Consider the following 14,902-nt stretch of genomic DNA (forward strand, 5'->3'; position numbering starts at 1 on the left):
AGAAGAGGAATCAGTTTGTATTCTGATCCTTTTCGAATAAGAGTTTGAACCTTTTCATGTAACAATCTAGTAAACATGTACGTGCATATATTGTATTTGTACTATAGCATACTTGGTACTTCATCCTTGTATTGTTTGACATGACTTACTCTAAATTGATCACTTACCCATCTCTATATTTTATTGGAGACCAACTTTGATCACTCTCCCCACAATTTTGTAGTTTATATATTACCTATGTTGCATGAGTTTCTGGAAAGTGGGAACATTGGGAACTTGGGTACAGGTGTCGGGAACGGCTAGAGGTTTCCCCAAAATTTACAAGAAATGGCTAATCGGAAGCGGTAATATTATATAATAGAAAAATAAAAATCATTTTTTTAATTATATAATTTATATAATAATTAAAATTAATATTGAATCAAAATATTCAAATATTAAAATCAATTTAAATATATAAATAATAAATATATAATCTCCCTTATATATAAATATATTCTCTGGGTGTTTCTCTCCCCGAGTCTCTCCCTTTTATATATATAAAATATTAAAATGTCATATTCATTATCAGTTCTCTAACACATGACTAGTCTTTGAAACAATTTGGCTTAAAAATACAAAGGAACCGTTTTACATATGTTTCTCTAGTTATTCTTAAGAGAAAAAGTAAATAAACTCTAATGTTTAAGCATTGATTGCCACATACAATATGCACACACAATCTTCTGCGATATATCATCAACATGACATCCCAGTTATCGCCCTTACATCGAGGTGCCACACGCTTCCTTAACCCATCAAGATATTGCTCCAGTTTCTCAATTACGGATATTGGTGTTAAGGATGTCTTTGGCCTTTCTTTCTGTGAAGGTTTCAACATAGGCTCATGTTTTGTGGGCAGTTCAACATATTTCTCTACAAGCTTTGTATTCCCCAACCCCAAGGAAAGTCGGAACTCCAAAAAAACAGGCCTTCAAAGCTCCCAAAACTTTCTCGAGCTCCCATTGCAGCTCCCGCTGAAAAGGGAACATTCCCATACAGTTCCAACACTCTCGGGAGCGTGAGAACCATTGGAACGGGTTTCCCACCTCTCGGGAGCAATTCCCGTGTAACAGAGTATATTACAATATATATTACATGCACACGTGTATTTTATATATTACATGCACATGTACAGCATGTCCATGTGCATAATTATGACAATCCTCTTCACATACAGTCATACTTTTCTCATGAAGTAATGTGTGTGAGTATCTTCTTGCATTGTTCGTAATGTACTCGTACCAATTACAATTTAAGCCTCAAGGCTAGGGCCTTGTTACAGATAAAACTCACAAAATGCTAAAGTCCTAGCAATGTGCCATAATTGGTGCACACGGGATGAGGTCCAACTAACACCACGGCCCAAATCCCCACTCTTTAAACCCAGCTTCCTCTGGAAAAGCTATGGGGATATTCTCGTTTGACACCTCACCCAACCAAATAAAGACTAGTGCCTTCACAAATATACAGATCATGCACTGAAATAAACGAAGACAAACTAGGGACACCGTTATTTTTGGACAATCGTCCCTGGCAAAACCCAATTCGGGAAAACCGGTGTAGTATATAGAGGGTTTGTATTATTAAGCAGATTTCGTGAATACAACTAGGGTGCTAGAAATGGCTCACCCAACAAAGAATATCCTCAGCAATAGTACCTCTATCCGGAGACAAATATTCCGGCAAATCAACAACTAGATGATCAAACCCCATAGCGACTCTGGCTATTCCCTATGCTGGACAGCAAAAGCTGCTCCAAGCACTACTCAGGAACTGCATCACTCCTCTAGGAGCTACGCCACCCTCTCCCGGCTCAGAATCTGTTGATCTGCTCTCAGTCTACCTCACAGGATCTCCCAACGCTGCCTCTAAAGCCCTCTATGACTTCAACGTCAGCCTCTACGGCTTTTGCATCAGCCACTATGGCCCTTTGCGTCCTCTGCATCAGCTCCTACGACATCTGCGTCAGGGCTTGCATTGTCTCTCTCGGCACTACGTTGCCTCTCTGCTATGTATTCTTCAGCCTCAGATGAAAATCCCTTGCTGAACTGCCCCTCACTGCAACTCTGATCACTAACTCGATTTCCTCAGCAAACCTCGCCCCAGAAAATCGAATTCTTGATCTCTCTTAGTGTGTCTCCAATTGACCCTCAAGCCTCCTCTTATAATTTTCCTTTCGACGATTCAACAACCGAGATTAAGTCCCTAATCAACGGCTAATATTAGAACTAGTTTGATCCTCGTCACTTAGAACTTTCTGATCCATATTTTATTAATACACATTAATATTTTTATTTTCCTAAGTTTAGATTTAGGAACTCATTAAAAATATTAATTATTTTAATAACTCTTCATCCAGGTGGAATTTCATCAAACGATGTATGGGTCTTGGAGATCTCATGTTCTTTAGCCTCTCCACCAAAATTCATGACTAGAGTACATCCGATGCTACCCAAAATCAACAGACCTCCTTGGAACACATTCATCACTCACTCATTCAAACGAAGGAGGAAGAGGAAGAAGAAGAAGAAGACTTGTTTCTGGGCTATTTCTCTCTCACATGTGCGAAGGAAGGTTAGGGTTTTTGTTGTTGGTCTTGGGTTTTTCTTCTGCATGTTCAATCTTGAAGAAGGAAGAGAAAGAAGGTCAGCGAAGGTCACATTCAGTCATCCTCAAGCACTAGAAGAAGGAGAAAAACCAACCGACGATTTGAGGAAGCCTTGAGAAGCAAGAACAAGCTCACACGTGTGGCAACACTCACTATTGTGGGGGGGGGGGGGCGGGGCGAAATTTCAGATCTGCAGTAGAGGCCAAAATTTTGAAGCTGGAGGTCAAAATTGTGTTGTTGGAAGAGCTTTAACTAGGTTTGACTTGGACAAGGGAAGCACATCATCCAGAAGGGTTGGACTTGGTCTTGGAGGGTATTAGTCTTGGTTTAGAGGTCTTGGAATTCGTCAATTGAAGAATCTATAAGAAGAGAAGAGATTTGTGGGTTTTCCTCTCAAGTGGAGAGGTTTTGGCCCTCGCTTGCAGCTTACATTTTGTGTTCATGTTCTTCCTGTTTTGGTAGTTGTTTGATGATATAGAAACATAATAATAAGTAAAGAAGCTAATAAGTAAGAAAAAGTAAAACGAGATCACAAGCGGTTATCAAGAAAATAGAAATCACTCTATGAATTTGGCTCTTTGGGGACAAGTTGTTCCAATCCAAACTCTGGTTTTCTGTGTGAGAGTTGTGTTCATATCATGGTTAGTATTTTTAATGGATTGGATAATGTTATCAGAATCGGACCAATCATCGAACCAGTAGACCCCCCAAGCCGGGAACTGATCAAAACCAGAAAGGAACCGATAAAATAACCGGACCAAAAAACCGGTCAACCAAAAACACACAAAATATTCAAATTTTAAAGAAAAACATATATAGTTATGTGCATCCATATGAATCCATACCATTTATACACAAATAAGCAAAAGTTCTCATTTATATTAGGCATGTAAGGGTGCACATAACCAAAATAGCATCAAGTGATATCCATCTCTAAACTGAAAATACATCAACAAATAAGCTCCACATGGCCTCTAGCATCCAAAAAAATCATGCTACAACAAATACCTACACATCATCAAAACCATTGCCTATATTGGGATCTTCATCATTAATATCACCCTCTAAGCATTAAAATAAGACGAAAAAAGCATAGCATGTCAAGTCAGGATTTTGTTTGAGTGATGGGTACTTTTTTTAGTAGGTTCATGATAGAGGAGTTCGACAACCAATGCCACTAACATCAAACTACATAGAGGGCTTGGTGCTCTTGACTAAATACTAGTTCCATACCCTCGTACATGACAAAATCCAATGGAGCGTTGCAGTCCCCCCAATCCTAGAATCCTAGAAAACTGTTAAGTCTACTGGATTTTGAGTGAGATCTAACATTCTACTTTCTCCATATGAAATGCAATGAGGTCAGAACCACTCTCAAACGTCCTGAGTCATTTCATGGTAATGCTAAAAATTTAAGTAAAAGGATGAAAAGTACTTTTCATCCTTTTACTTTAAATTCGCATTAATAGGGCAATATGGTCAAAAACTAGGCTTCCCCTATCATAAATCATTGTTTTTTTGAAAAAAAATTGTGTTCAAAGTGTCCTTGGCAGCAATATACAAAACTGGCCAGTTCAGTAATGATCCGGCCAAAAGCAGTTTAGGTCACTGGTCTGAACCAGTTTTGGCCTCAAACCAGTCGGACCAGCCAGTACAAACCGGTCTTGATAACATATATATATATATATATATATATATATATATATATTAGGAGTTGATTTGTATTTCGATTATGAATGGATTTGCATTGCTCTTCAAAGTGGATATTCTGTAATTTCTCTTCAAAACAAACTCTTGATTAATGAAATAGCATGACAATTTCAGGAAAAAAATGTATATATAAAGTTTGAACTTACAAGGAAAAAATAAAATCAGTATAATATATATAAGTTTGTCATAAATATGATATAGATATAGAAAATATTTGCATATACATGCAATATTAGAAAATATAATATTATAGAATATACATATATAAATAAACAGAATAAGGGAAACCATGGTTGGCTAAGGGCTGGTATGCATTCTGCCAATGGTGCCAGCAGGCATTCCAATAGTTGAGCGAGGAAGCGTATGCATCAAACAAGAGCACACATGCATCCCAGCATTCTAGAAATTGTACAAGGGTGCAAATGCATTCCCACAGTTAACCGAACCACAAGTTTATTCTGGCAAAAGCAGAGAACATACAGCTAATATTGACAGATCCAGACAAAGTAATAAAACATTTTCTTAAGTTTGAACTATAAATATTCTACAATCTTTTGATCAATTCAATCAGCAAGTCCAAATTTATGTGTTTTGGAAATTATTCCATGAAATCTGTTGAACACTTCATAAAGATGGCCCATAAATCTAGACACCAAACAACACCTTAGAATGCATTCGAGTGAGGAATCATCAATGTGAAATACTCCTCTTGCTCTTCAATAAAACTAATCATATCAATCTCTCCTTTGTTTGTGTTTGAATTACTCCGATTCCTCTGTTGATCTCTATGTTTCTTATAGAATTCTTCTTCATTATTACCACAATTTCTACAGTAATTACCACAGTTTTGTATATTATTCTTATTTGAATTGAAACTTGCATTATTAGATGTGCCTTGTATAAGGAGATTATTACTTCCTCCTTGGCCATGTCCACCTCTTATGAATCCACATCTGCCATGGCCTCTACCACAATCTGTCTCTGAATGAAAAGGCTCTATCGGCTCAATGATTTCCTATTACATGCAATTTGTGTTCCTTCTGCTCAAAAAAATCCCTAGAACTTGGCCATGGGGGGGGAACATGTACCAGAGGATAGACACAAAATCATCACAAAATTTTCTAATAATTTATTTAGACTTGGAAGCACAACAGGTATGGAGTTGTCATTCGAAATTATTTACCCAAGGTATGTAATTGTTTTAAAACTTCTTCCAACCTTTTAAGACAAATCGTTCCTTTATCTAAAATCCAGTATTTGGCAATTGATCACTAAACATTATTAATCTCAAGCTACCTTTCATCTCATATCTCACCTTCAATTTATCCTATGTTTCACTGGCATTATAAATGTCTCCATTGTCAGTCAGAAGTTCATAAAAACAAATTGAGTATCACAAGAGCTTTCATATATTCTTCAAGACATTTTCGTAAATGGACTTGCTTTTGGGGTTTTTCAGATGATAAGGTCCCACAAATTCTTGTACATCAGGAGCATTTGCATTTTTTGTTTCCATGCCAAATAATATTTCCTAGTCAATTTGTGAGAATCCAGACTCGTTATAATCTAGAAACTAAGCATATTTTAATCAACAGGCTCAATCTATCTGTAACTCCAGGAAAGGGATATAACCCAAAGAGCAAATTAACTTCCTCCTCAAAAAATTCAAAATTATAGACCTACTTAAGAATCTGGAAGATATTTCAGTTTTTAAAACAGAATACATCATTACAGCAACAATATCTCCAAATTTTTAGACAATAAAAGATGTGGGTCCAAAGCATTATTCCTCAGTTAAAAAGACACAAGGAAAAAAAGAAAAAAATTATATATATATATATATATATATATATATATATATATATATATTAGTTTCAAATAAATTACTTACTCATTTAGAAAGTATCAGAATTTATAAAATAATAATAAATTTAATAACTCCAAATTTTTTCCTTACAGAAACTGTTTTTCGGAGTCTCTGCTGATTGCTCTGAAAATCTAATTCTCCAACAAGAAGGATTTTATACATACCTTATGTGCAAACGTCATAAACCCTTTCACCAATTAAATTGTCTCATCAATTTTGTGAGATTGAAACTCACATACAACCAATCAACCAACAAAGGGAGTAACAAAAAACAATACCCTCTGCTCTCGTGTACAATAATGTTGCATGATGTTTTGTCTGACCTGAAAACAATTAGGTATCTGAATACTGGTTCTCTAACTGAAAATCAGAAACAATGTTTTCTGGTAATTGATTATTTTAAGTCGTTTTTCCACATTATGCTTTTGTTCTCTATATGGGAATGATACTACTGAATGCATGCCAGGTTTGTAGAAGGTTGTCCCTTTTGTCTGTGTTCTATCCTCTCATTCTGCAAGCCTAGCATTTTGCTTGTGTCTAGTTAGTTCGCATGTCACAAGCCTCTAGTATGGGAATTTAACACTCGTGAATAGTTGACACTCATGAGTTGGTGCTAACAGGCCATCCAATTGCCAAAAATCCATGACCACAATCCCATAGAAGACCGCAAGTCAAACAAATGTTAGGACCTTGGCCCATCATACTTCCATCAACAATGTATGCTGCCCTAACGAGAAGCTTGATAAGGCATATATAGTCAAATTGACCATGTAGGCACTAAAATAAAATATAAATAAAAGACAAACTGCTGAAAAAGACACAAGTACATTCTAGTTCTTGGTGTTGTTTTTATTGAGCTATTATATGATAAACTGGATAAAATTGCAGTGTTTCTTGATAGTTCCTTTCATTTCAGATATAATACGCGCGCGCACACACCTCACAGTGAAGGTAATATTTTAACACGTAACAAAAGGAAAAGCAAATCATGTTGACAGTTTCGAGTTTCTGTTAAAAGGTATCTCCACATAGCTTACATGTCCACTCCCACTTAATGTGCTTGTACTAACACAAGCTCAAGTTAATATTAACATGGTGATGCAAACTAGCATTAAGGACTATATATAGGGAATAAGGACAAAGGCCTGCTTATATAGGACATGTATTTTTCATAAATTATGGAAAAAAAATATTTCATAAAATAGAAAAGAGTTACAAGACCACAATTCGTTATTAAAACCATACCATCATAGCATTTTTTGAACACTTGTCTCTAGCATTGACATTTTTCTTGTGTTGAATTCGGGCCTATTTTTAGAAAATTTTAAGGAATCTTAAAAAATACTTTTTTTTCACAGGGAAGGTTGTTAGGTTAGCAATATTGTTTGAACGTGTAAACAATGTAGATGACCAATTTGTAACAGTATTTACAAAATATAAATAGGAAAACTTCATTCATGCTTGAATTTTTGAAAATTGGTTTACCAGGAATAGAAGCCATTCCTTGAAGTTGTGGCCATGGGCGCTTTAACCTCAAGGGATAGGGTGGTGGGTACATCAAGAATGTGGTCAAAGGCTCAATCTCCCACAAAGATACTCGGGGTTGTCTTTCACCTGCAGTAGATTCATCCCAACCAACCTGCAATACATAAAAGATGATGTTAGCACATAAAAGCCTTGTCCTGAAGATAGAAAATATTTCATGTAGTGAAGTGTTAACCTCGTAAAAAAGAAATAGGAATTCTAGTCGACAAGTCAAACAAAAGAGCTCAAGTATGTTATACAATGATATCACACTAGCATAGTCAATACAAGATGCCTAAATGCCACCAAAGAAAATCAATCATTATTTCCTAGATTCACACACTAATAACTAGTCAACATAACATATTTGTACAACTCTATTGAGTTATGAGTTATAACAATTATGGAAATTCATTCATGAGATAAGATTGTGTCCACTGTCCAACAAGGCACATATTCTTTTGTTTTCCAAGGAAAACCTCGTGAGGAAACGGAAGGGATGCTTCCCTGCATTTATGGATGACATCCCTAGTAAACCCCTCGATGTAGACTAATGGTTCTCACCATAGGGGATTCAAACTAGGCACCTGCTGGCGCGAAACTAGCCAAAGAATGTAACCCCTTCAACTAACAAGGAACTTCTCGTTCATTATTATTTTTTTGTAAAAATATCTATTATATTTACAGAAAAGTATTTATAAATACCAAAGCAAAACGTGGAAGGGTATATACAAAGGACATCATAACTCTGACATGATGCAACTAGCACAGAGATGAAATCAAAATAATTTATGGTATCCAAAGACTGGACATTACTAAGCATTGATGGTCCTACCACATAGAACAAAAAGCAGACAATGAACCAAACTCGTGTTCAAAAACATATTTACATCAGATTTCCCTTAGAATGAATGATGTTAAAATCCTCATTGCCATACCCTAAGTTTCTGAAATCCTCACACATTGACATATCCCAAGCATCCCAATATTCATTTTATGTAGCTTCGAATCCGAGATATGGCCTCACAACTCCATAATCTATGTATGATTAGGGGTAATCAAGCCAAACTTCTAAGCAAGCCAATCATTTCAAGAATGAATGGCGGAATACCAAAATGATATAATCCTACATATCATACCGTTAAAAGAGGAGGCTAAGGATTTCAAGAAAAAATTAAGACAAATAAATCCAAAGTTTGCTCCTCTTACTCAAAAAGAGTTCAAAATATGCTTAAGATCATTGCCCTCACAAAACAAGAAAACATTCATCTTGGATATCTAACCTTGTGGTGTTAAGGAAGAAAAGTGATGAGAATAGACGTTGTGTTGACTTCAGAAGCCTGAATGCATTATTGAACAAAGATAATTATCCATTGCCGAATATGGAACATTTATTACAAAGAGTTACAAGAGCAGCAATGATGTCCCTGATCGATGGATTCTAAATTTATAATCAAGTGTGAGTAAATACGGTTGATCAACATAAGACTACACTTACCACAGCTTTGGGCATCTTTGAATATCTAAATATGCCTCTTGGCTTGCTCAACCCTGTTGAAGAATGTAACTAGTCTCGATCTTCTTAATTGTATTTGAGTCATGATGTAATGTATTTGTCAAAGAAGGAGGAAGGAATTTTATTATTAAAGAAATTGACTTATTAAAGCATGGGTTTCATGTTTGGGTCAATGATTTATAGGTCAAAGCCTCCATTTTAGGGTTCTAGGGTTTATGTCAAGTGTCCTTATCCATGTCATATGTAATAGACCCTTCCTGGGCATTGTCAATCAAGAAACAAATTTATTTTGATGCAAATTAGGTCTTCTAGGCCCTCCACCAAGTCGGCCTCAAACTAGACAAGTCGGCCTAACTAAGAGGCAGAATCTCCTATATAAAGGCAGCGACTCAACCTCATTTGGAGCACTAACTCAACAAGTTCGATATGTAATTTTTGGGACAAGAAGAGTGCAAAATTCAAGGAACAAGGACGAAAGGGGTAGCAAAGAATAAGGAAAACTTTGTCAAGCACAAGAAGTCAAAAGTTTCCCTCTTTCTCTCACGTGTGAACCTATTGAGCTGTTGGAGGGGCCGAAACTGCAGTTCTTAAGCTAGGCTGAAATTCTGGAGTTGTTGGGGGCCAAAATTCTAGGTTATTGTTGGGTTGCAGCGACTAGACAAGAAAAGACTATTGAAGTTTGTTTAATCATATTGAAAGGTTGACTTGGCGGAGGAGGAAGATCTTTTGGTAGAGTCTTGGTCTATCTCAACTTGAATTTGCTACTGGAAGAGTTTAACTAGGTTTCCCCCTATAGACAGGTTATAGCCCTAGTTGAGTGCCTACATCTGGTGTCATTAGTCCTCGCGTTTTGTTTTGATGATTGCTTGATGAAACAAAGATAAAATAAGAACATAAGAAAGTTAATAAGAACACAAAGATATCACAAGTAATTATCAACATAGAAAAATCTTTTTGCCTTTCCGATTTTTCTAACATGGCATCAGAACTAAGGTGAAGAAGGAAGGAAAAAGGCAGCTTGAAGATCTATTGAAAGAATGGGGATCAAAGGAAGGTCATTTAGGAAAATGATTATAAGAGAAGCCTAGTATCTATAGGAACTATGCCAACTACAATGAAGAAAGAAAACAAACTAGAAGGAGCCTCCAACTACAGGGCATGGAAAAAGACGATAGATCTTATCCTCGCTAAGCACAAAGTTTTAGATCTTGTACAAGGAAAAGGCAAGAAGCCTATAGATGATGTAGAGAAGAAGTTCAGAAAACCGAAATCTTGGCGATGAATCTAATAGCAAATGGAGTAAAGGACACCCTAATTCCATACATATCATGTTGGAAAGTGTAACTAGGTCTTCATAATGACATGCGTAATTATGATTTGATGTTATTGATGTAAAGAAGGAAAAATAAAATTGCTTGAATCATGGGTTTCATGATCAAGGAATTTTATTTTTAGTTAAGGCTCCCATTGTGAGCCTTTAGGATTAGTCATCATGTCATAAAAGTCTACAGAGTCAATGTCAAAGATGAAAGATCCATTTGGCTATGTTACACTTTGTAAAAGAGAATTTATTTGTGTCATAAGCCCTCTAAGACCTTGTCACAAACACTCCTTGATGTTGACCTAAGGATGATTCTAGAAAAGGCAAGTCAGCGTAAACACCAATTCAAGTCTACTTATTCTTGATGGACAAACCACTATAAATAGGCAACTCGGCCTCCATTCTAGAGACAAAATTTTGGTTAAAGGTAAAAAGCAAAAAAGAAGTGCGAGGTTTATGAAGAAAGAAGTCAAGAGCCAAGTGAAGGAAGGAGGTGTCTTATCAAAGTAGTTTAGCATTGTTTTGGGCTAGTATCTTCTCACGTGTGGCAGAAAACTAGGGTTTCTGCAGTAGTGAAAAAATAGTTCAAGATGAAGTCACCAAAAGGGTCTCCAAATGAGCTCCATTACTAACCGAGGTCATCTAGAGAAGTCTTCAAGTATAGCAAAAAAGAGAAATACCTCCAAGCTCGTTCAAGCTCCTCCCACGTGCGAAATTACAAAGGTACAGATTGTAGGTCTGTGGAAAGAAGCCGAAAATTCAAGGTAGCCGAGAAGTGCAATAAGGCAAGTCGACTTGTGTTGACTTAAGCAAGAAAAAGAAACATTGAAGAAGGGTCTTGTGACTTGGTCTTGGAGAGGCAAATAGGTTGAGTGTCTGGGTCTTGATATTCGTCAATTGAAGTCTCTATAAGAAGAAGAATTCATTTGGGTTTTCCTCTCAAGTTGGAGAGGTTTTGGCCCTGGTTGATTGCCTACATTCTGTGTCTCTTGTCTCTTTATTATTTTTGCTTTAGTAGTTGTTTGATGAAGAAGAACACTATAATAATCTAACTAAAGAGAAGATCCTACTCTAAAGAAGTAAAAAACATTCACAAGCAGTTATCATTAGAAGAGAAATCACTTGATCACTATGCCCTAGATTTCTCAACATGGTATCAGAGCTAAGGTCATAAAATCACGAAAAGGGCACCTCATCAAGGGACACTCCAAAATTCAAGGACCAAATATCGAGGAAGGCATCAAAGCATATCTAGAAGATCATCTTGAAGTCAATATTGAATATCTACAAAGAGGTGTCAAAACCCGTCAAAACCCTAGAAAGAAGAAGTCTTCACCAAAAGAAGTTTTGGGACTCTCGCTGAAGTCAACATCAAAGAAAAGGACCTCAAAGACCCTATTTCCACTAAAGAAAGGAAGGACTTGGCTCGTCCAAGGGTCGCTAGATCAAGGGCATTGTCATCATCAAAGATTTCAAGGCGATCTCCTTCTCTCTGAAGGAAAGGATTTCATCCCAAGAGAAAATTGTTATCCTTGAAGAAGATCATCCAAGAAGCATCAAGACATCATTAAGAAGTCATCAATCATCATCAACAAAGGGATCAAGTTGAAGAGTTCATCTTCACTTGACAAGTAAGTATCTTTATTCCTATAAATTAAATTTAGTAAAATGACTTCATTTTGCAAGGAGATCAACAAGTTGGTTGGGTCATCGAACTTCCTTGCATGGAAAAGGAGGATAGATTTAGTCCTCAAGGAAAATGAAGTTATTGATCATGTCAATGGCAAAGTCTCCAAACCATCTGAAGGGAAAGCACTATCTAAATTTATGAAAAAGGATCTAAGGGCTAAAAGGATCATTATAGAATCCATCAAGGATTCCCTCACCCCATATGTAGCAGAGTTGGAGACATCAAAAGGGATATATGATAGGCTAGCAGAATTATTCTCTGAAAGCACAACAAGAAAAATCATATCACTAAGATCTGATCTATGCAAATTGAAAGCATCAAAGGATGAAGGGATATCTACATATCTCACAAAAGCATCTCTAATAAGGGATCAACTTCAAGATCTAGGAGAGATTATATCTGATAAAGAAATGATTACCATTGTTCTAAATTCTCTAATTAATGAACAAGGAAACCTTGTATCAAAGGCCTATGAAGAGGAGAAAGCTATCCCATTCAATAATTTGTGGTCACTATGCAAGAGTGAAGAAAACAAGTTGAAGGCAAAAAGTGATACAGATGAGCAAGATCAAACATTTGTTGTCGTGTCAAGAAGGAAAAGGATATTTGGCAAGTTTCTTCCTCAGAAAAAGAAGATGATCAATATGTCTCAAATTCAATGCTATTGATGTCAAGAATATGGGCATTACAAAAGAGATTGTCCTAAGCTCGGGAAGGAAAATAACAAAAGAGGTAGAGAAGAAGCCCATGTCACCAAAGAAGTGGAGGAAGTTGAAAAGAAGAAATCCAAGAAAGAGGAAGGAAAATATCTCTACTATTATTGAGATAAGTTTTCCACACCTAGTTCTTCTCAAGTTATTGTTTTTTGTTATGGAATATAACTATCATGTTAGGAATCATTAGAGGCATGATAGTATGCATCATGGCATCACAAAAGCATTGAACGCAAGAGCTTGTGACATCATCATAGAAAAGCACGGAAGATAGTTTAAGTCTATGGCAATCACCTATGGAAGGATATAGCTCCTAGTAACCTCATTAGGAGCATAAGTGGCACTTATGGGAAAAAGAAGAAAAAGTCATCTAGCACAAAGCTCATCATATATCAGTCAAAAGGGAACATTTGTTGGATGAGGATACTCAAGATCCTTTATTGGAATCTGCATTGGAAGATTCACCAATCAAAAGGGAAGCAAGGGTTTCATCAAGAATTCCATCTTATGCAAATTCATGGAATGATGGTATCTTGACAAAAGAGGTGAAGCAGATCAAGGGATTGAAGTTCTTTCAATCAAGGACGCTGTTGAAGAAGTTTAGATGACCTAAAGGAAAAATGAGGTAGGTATGCTTGTATTAGATATTGTAGAGTCATGTCATATGGTTGCAAGAAACATGGATAAATGCTCTATCTCGAGAGCGTGATCAAAAGAAAGGATCTCCTCCTTAAAGGATGCAGCAAGGCAAGGGTCACACATTAACTAGATGAAATCAACATAATATATCCTCATATGAAATATTAGGTGGTTGACAGTGATTGGAGGAACTCTCATTAAAAGTTCCCAGGAAGAAATCAACATATGAGGACTAAGATATTTGACTAGGATATCTCCATGAAATATATGATGACTCTAATGAAGTCAGAAAAAGAAAGAGACCCTTGACAGTATATCTTTTGGAGATGTGTCAATGTGTATGCAAGATGTTGATGCGAACTAGAAGATGTCATGATGAAAGACCATCACAAAGGTAATTTTGATTTAATGTTCATTCCTTATTTTTGAATGATATTTGGATGGGCTTAAGCAAGGCTGCCAAGAGAAGAACTATGAATATCTTCCACCACTGATGTCCATGTAGTAGGATGAAAGATCCTTAAGGAAACATGGCATGAAGAAGGCAGCATGGCATGAAGGGAGGCCAGATATGAACTAATGGATCACTTTCTGATGAAAGGAATAATCACATCACTAGCTCATGATAAAAGTGATGAATGGTCTGTGCCCTATGAAGAAATCCCAAAAACATGAAGACTCCTGAATAAAGAAAAGAAGTTCATGACATCGTGAGGAGGAGCTCCCATTGTGAGCCTTTAGGATTAGTCATCATGTCATAAAAGTCTATAAAGTCAATGTCAAAGATGAAATACCCATTTGGGTATGGTACACTTTGTAAAAGAGAATTCATTTCTGTCATAAGCCCTCCAAGACCTTGTCACAAACGGTCCTTGATGCCGGCCTAAGGATGATACTAGAAAAGGCATGTCCACCTAAACACTAGCTCAAGTTGGCTTATTCTTGATGGACAAACCACTATAAATAGGCAGCTCGACCCCAATCCTAGAGACAGAATTTCGGTCAAAGGTAAAAGGCAGAAAAGAAGTGCGAAGTTTAAGAAGAAAAAAGTCTAGAGCCAAGCGAAGGAAGCAGGTACCTTATCGAAGTTGTTTAGCATTGTTTTGGGCTAGTATCTTCTCACGTGTGGCAAAAAAACTAGGGTTTCTTCAGTAGTGACAAAACAGTTCAAGAGGAAGTCACCAAAAGGGTCTCCAAATCAAATCCATTACTAGTCGAGGTCATCCAAAGAAGTCTCCAAGTATAGCAAAGAAGGGAAATACCTCTAAGCTC

General features: G+C 36.6%; 1 protein-coding gene across 2 annotated transcripts in view; it reads right to left on the reverse strand.

The window, feature by feature from the left end:
* Positions 1 to 14,902, reverse strand: part of LOC149168885 (auxin response factor 6-like) — a 128,092-nt gene that overhangs the window by 7,861 nt on the left and 105,329 nt on the right. For both annotated transcript variants that reach the window (XM_089428467.1, XM_089428468.1), the window contains one exon: positions 7,713 to 7,866. In XM_089428467.1, the coding sequence (XP_089284593.1) occupies positions 7,713 to 7,866 (154 nt within the window). The remainder of the gene's footprint in view (positions 1 to 7,712; positions 7,867 to 14,902) is intronic.

The sequence above is a fragment of the Pinus tabuliformis genome, chromosome 4_2 (genome assembly GCF_031772625.1).
Source record: "Pinus tabuliformis cultivar Carrire ecotype Pingquan chromosome 4_2, CPIR1, whole genome shotgun sequence".
NCBI classification, from domain to species: Eukaryota; Viridiplantae; Streptophyta; class Pinopsida; order Pinales; family Pinaceae; genus Pinus; species Pinus tabuliformis.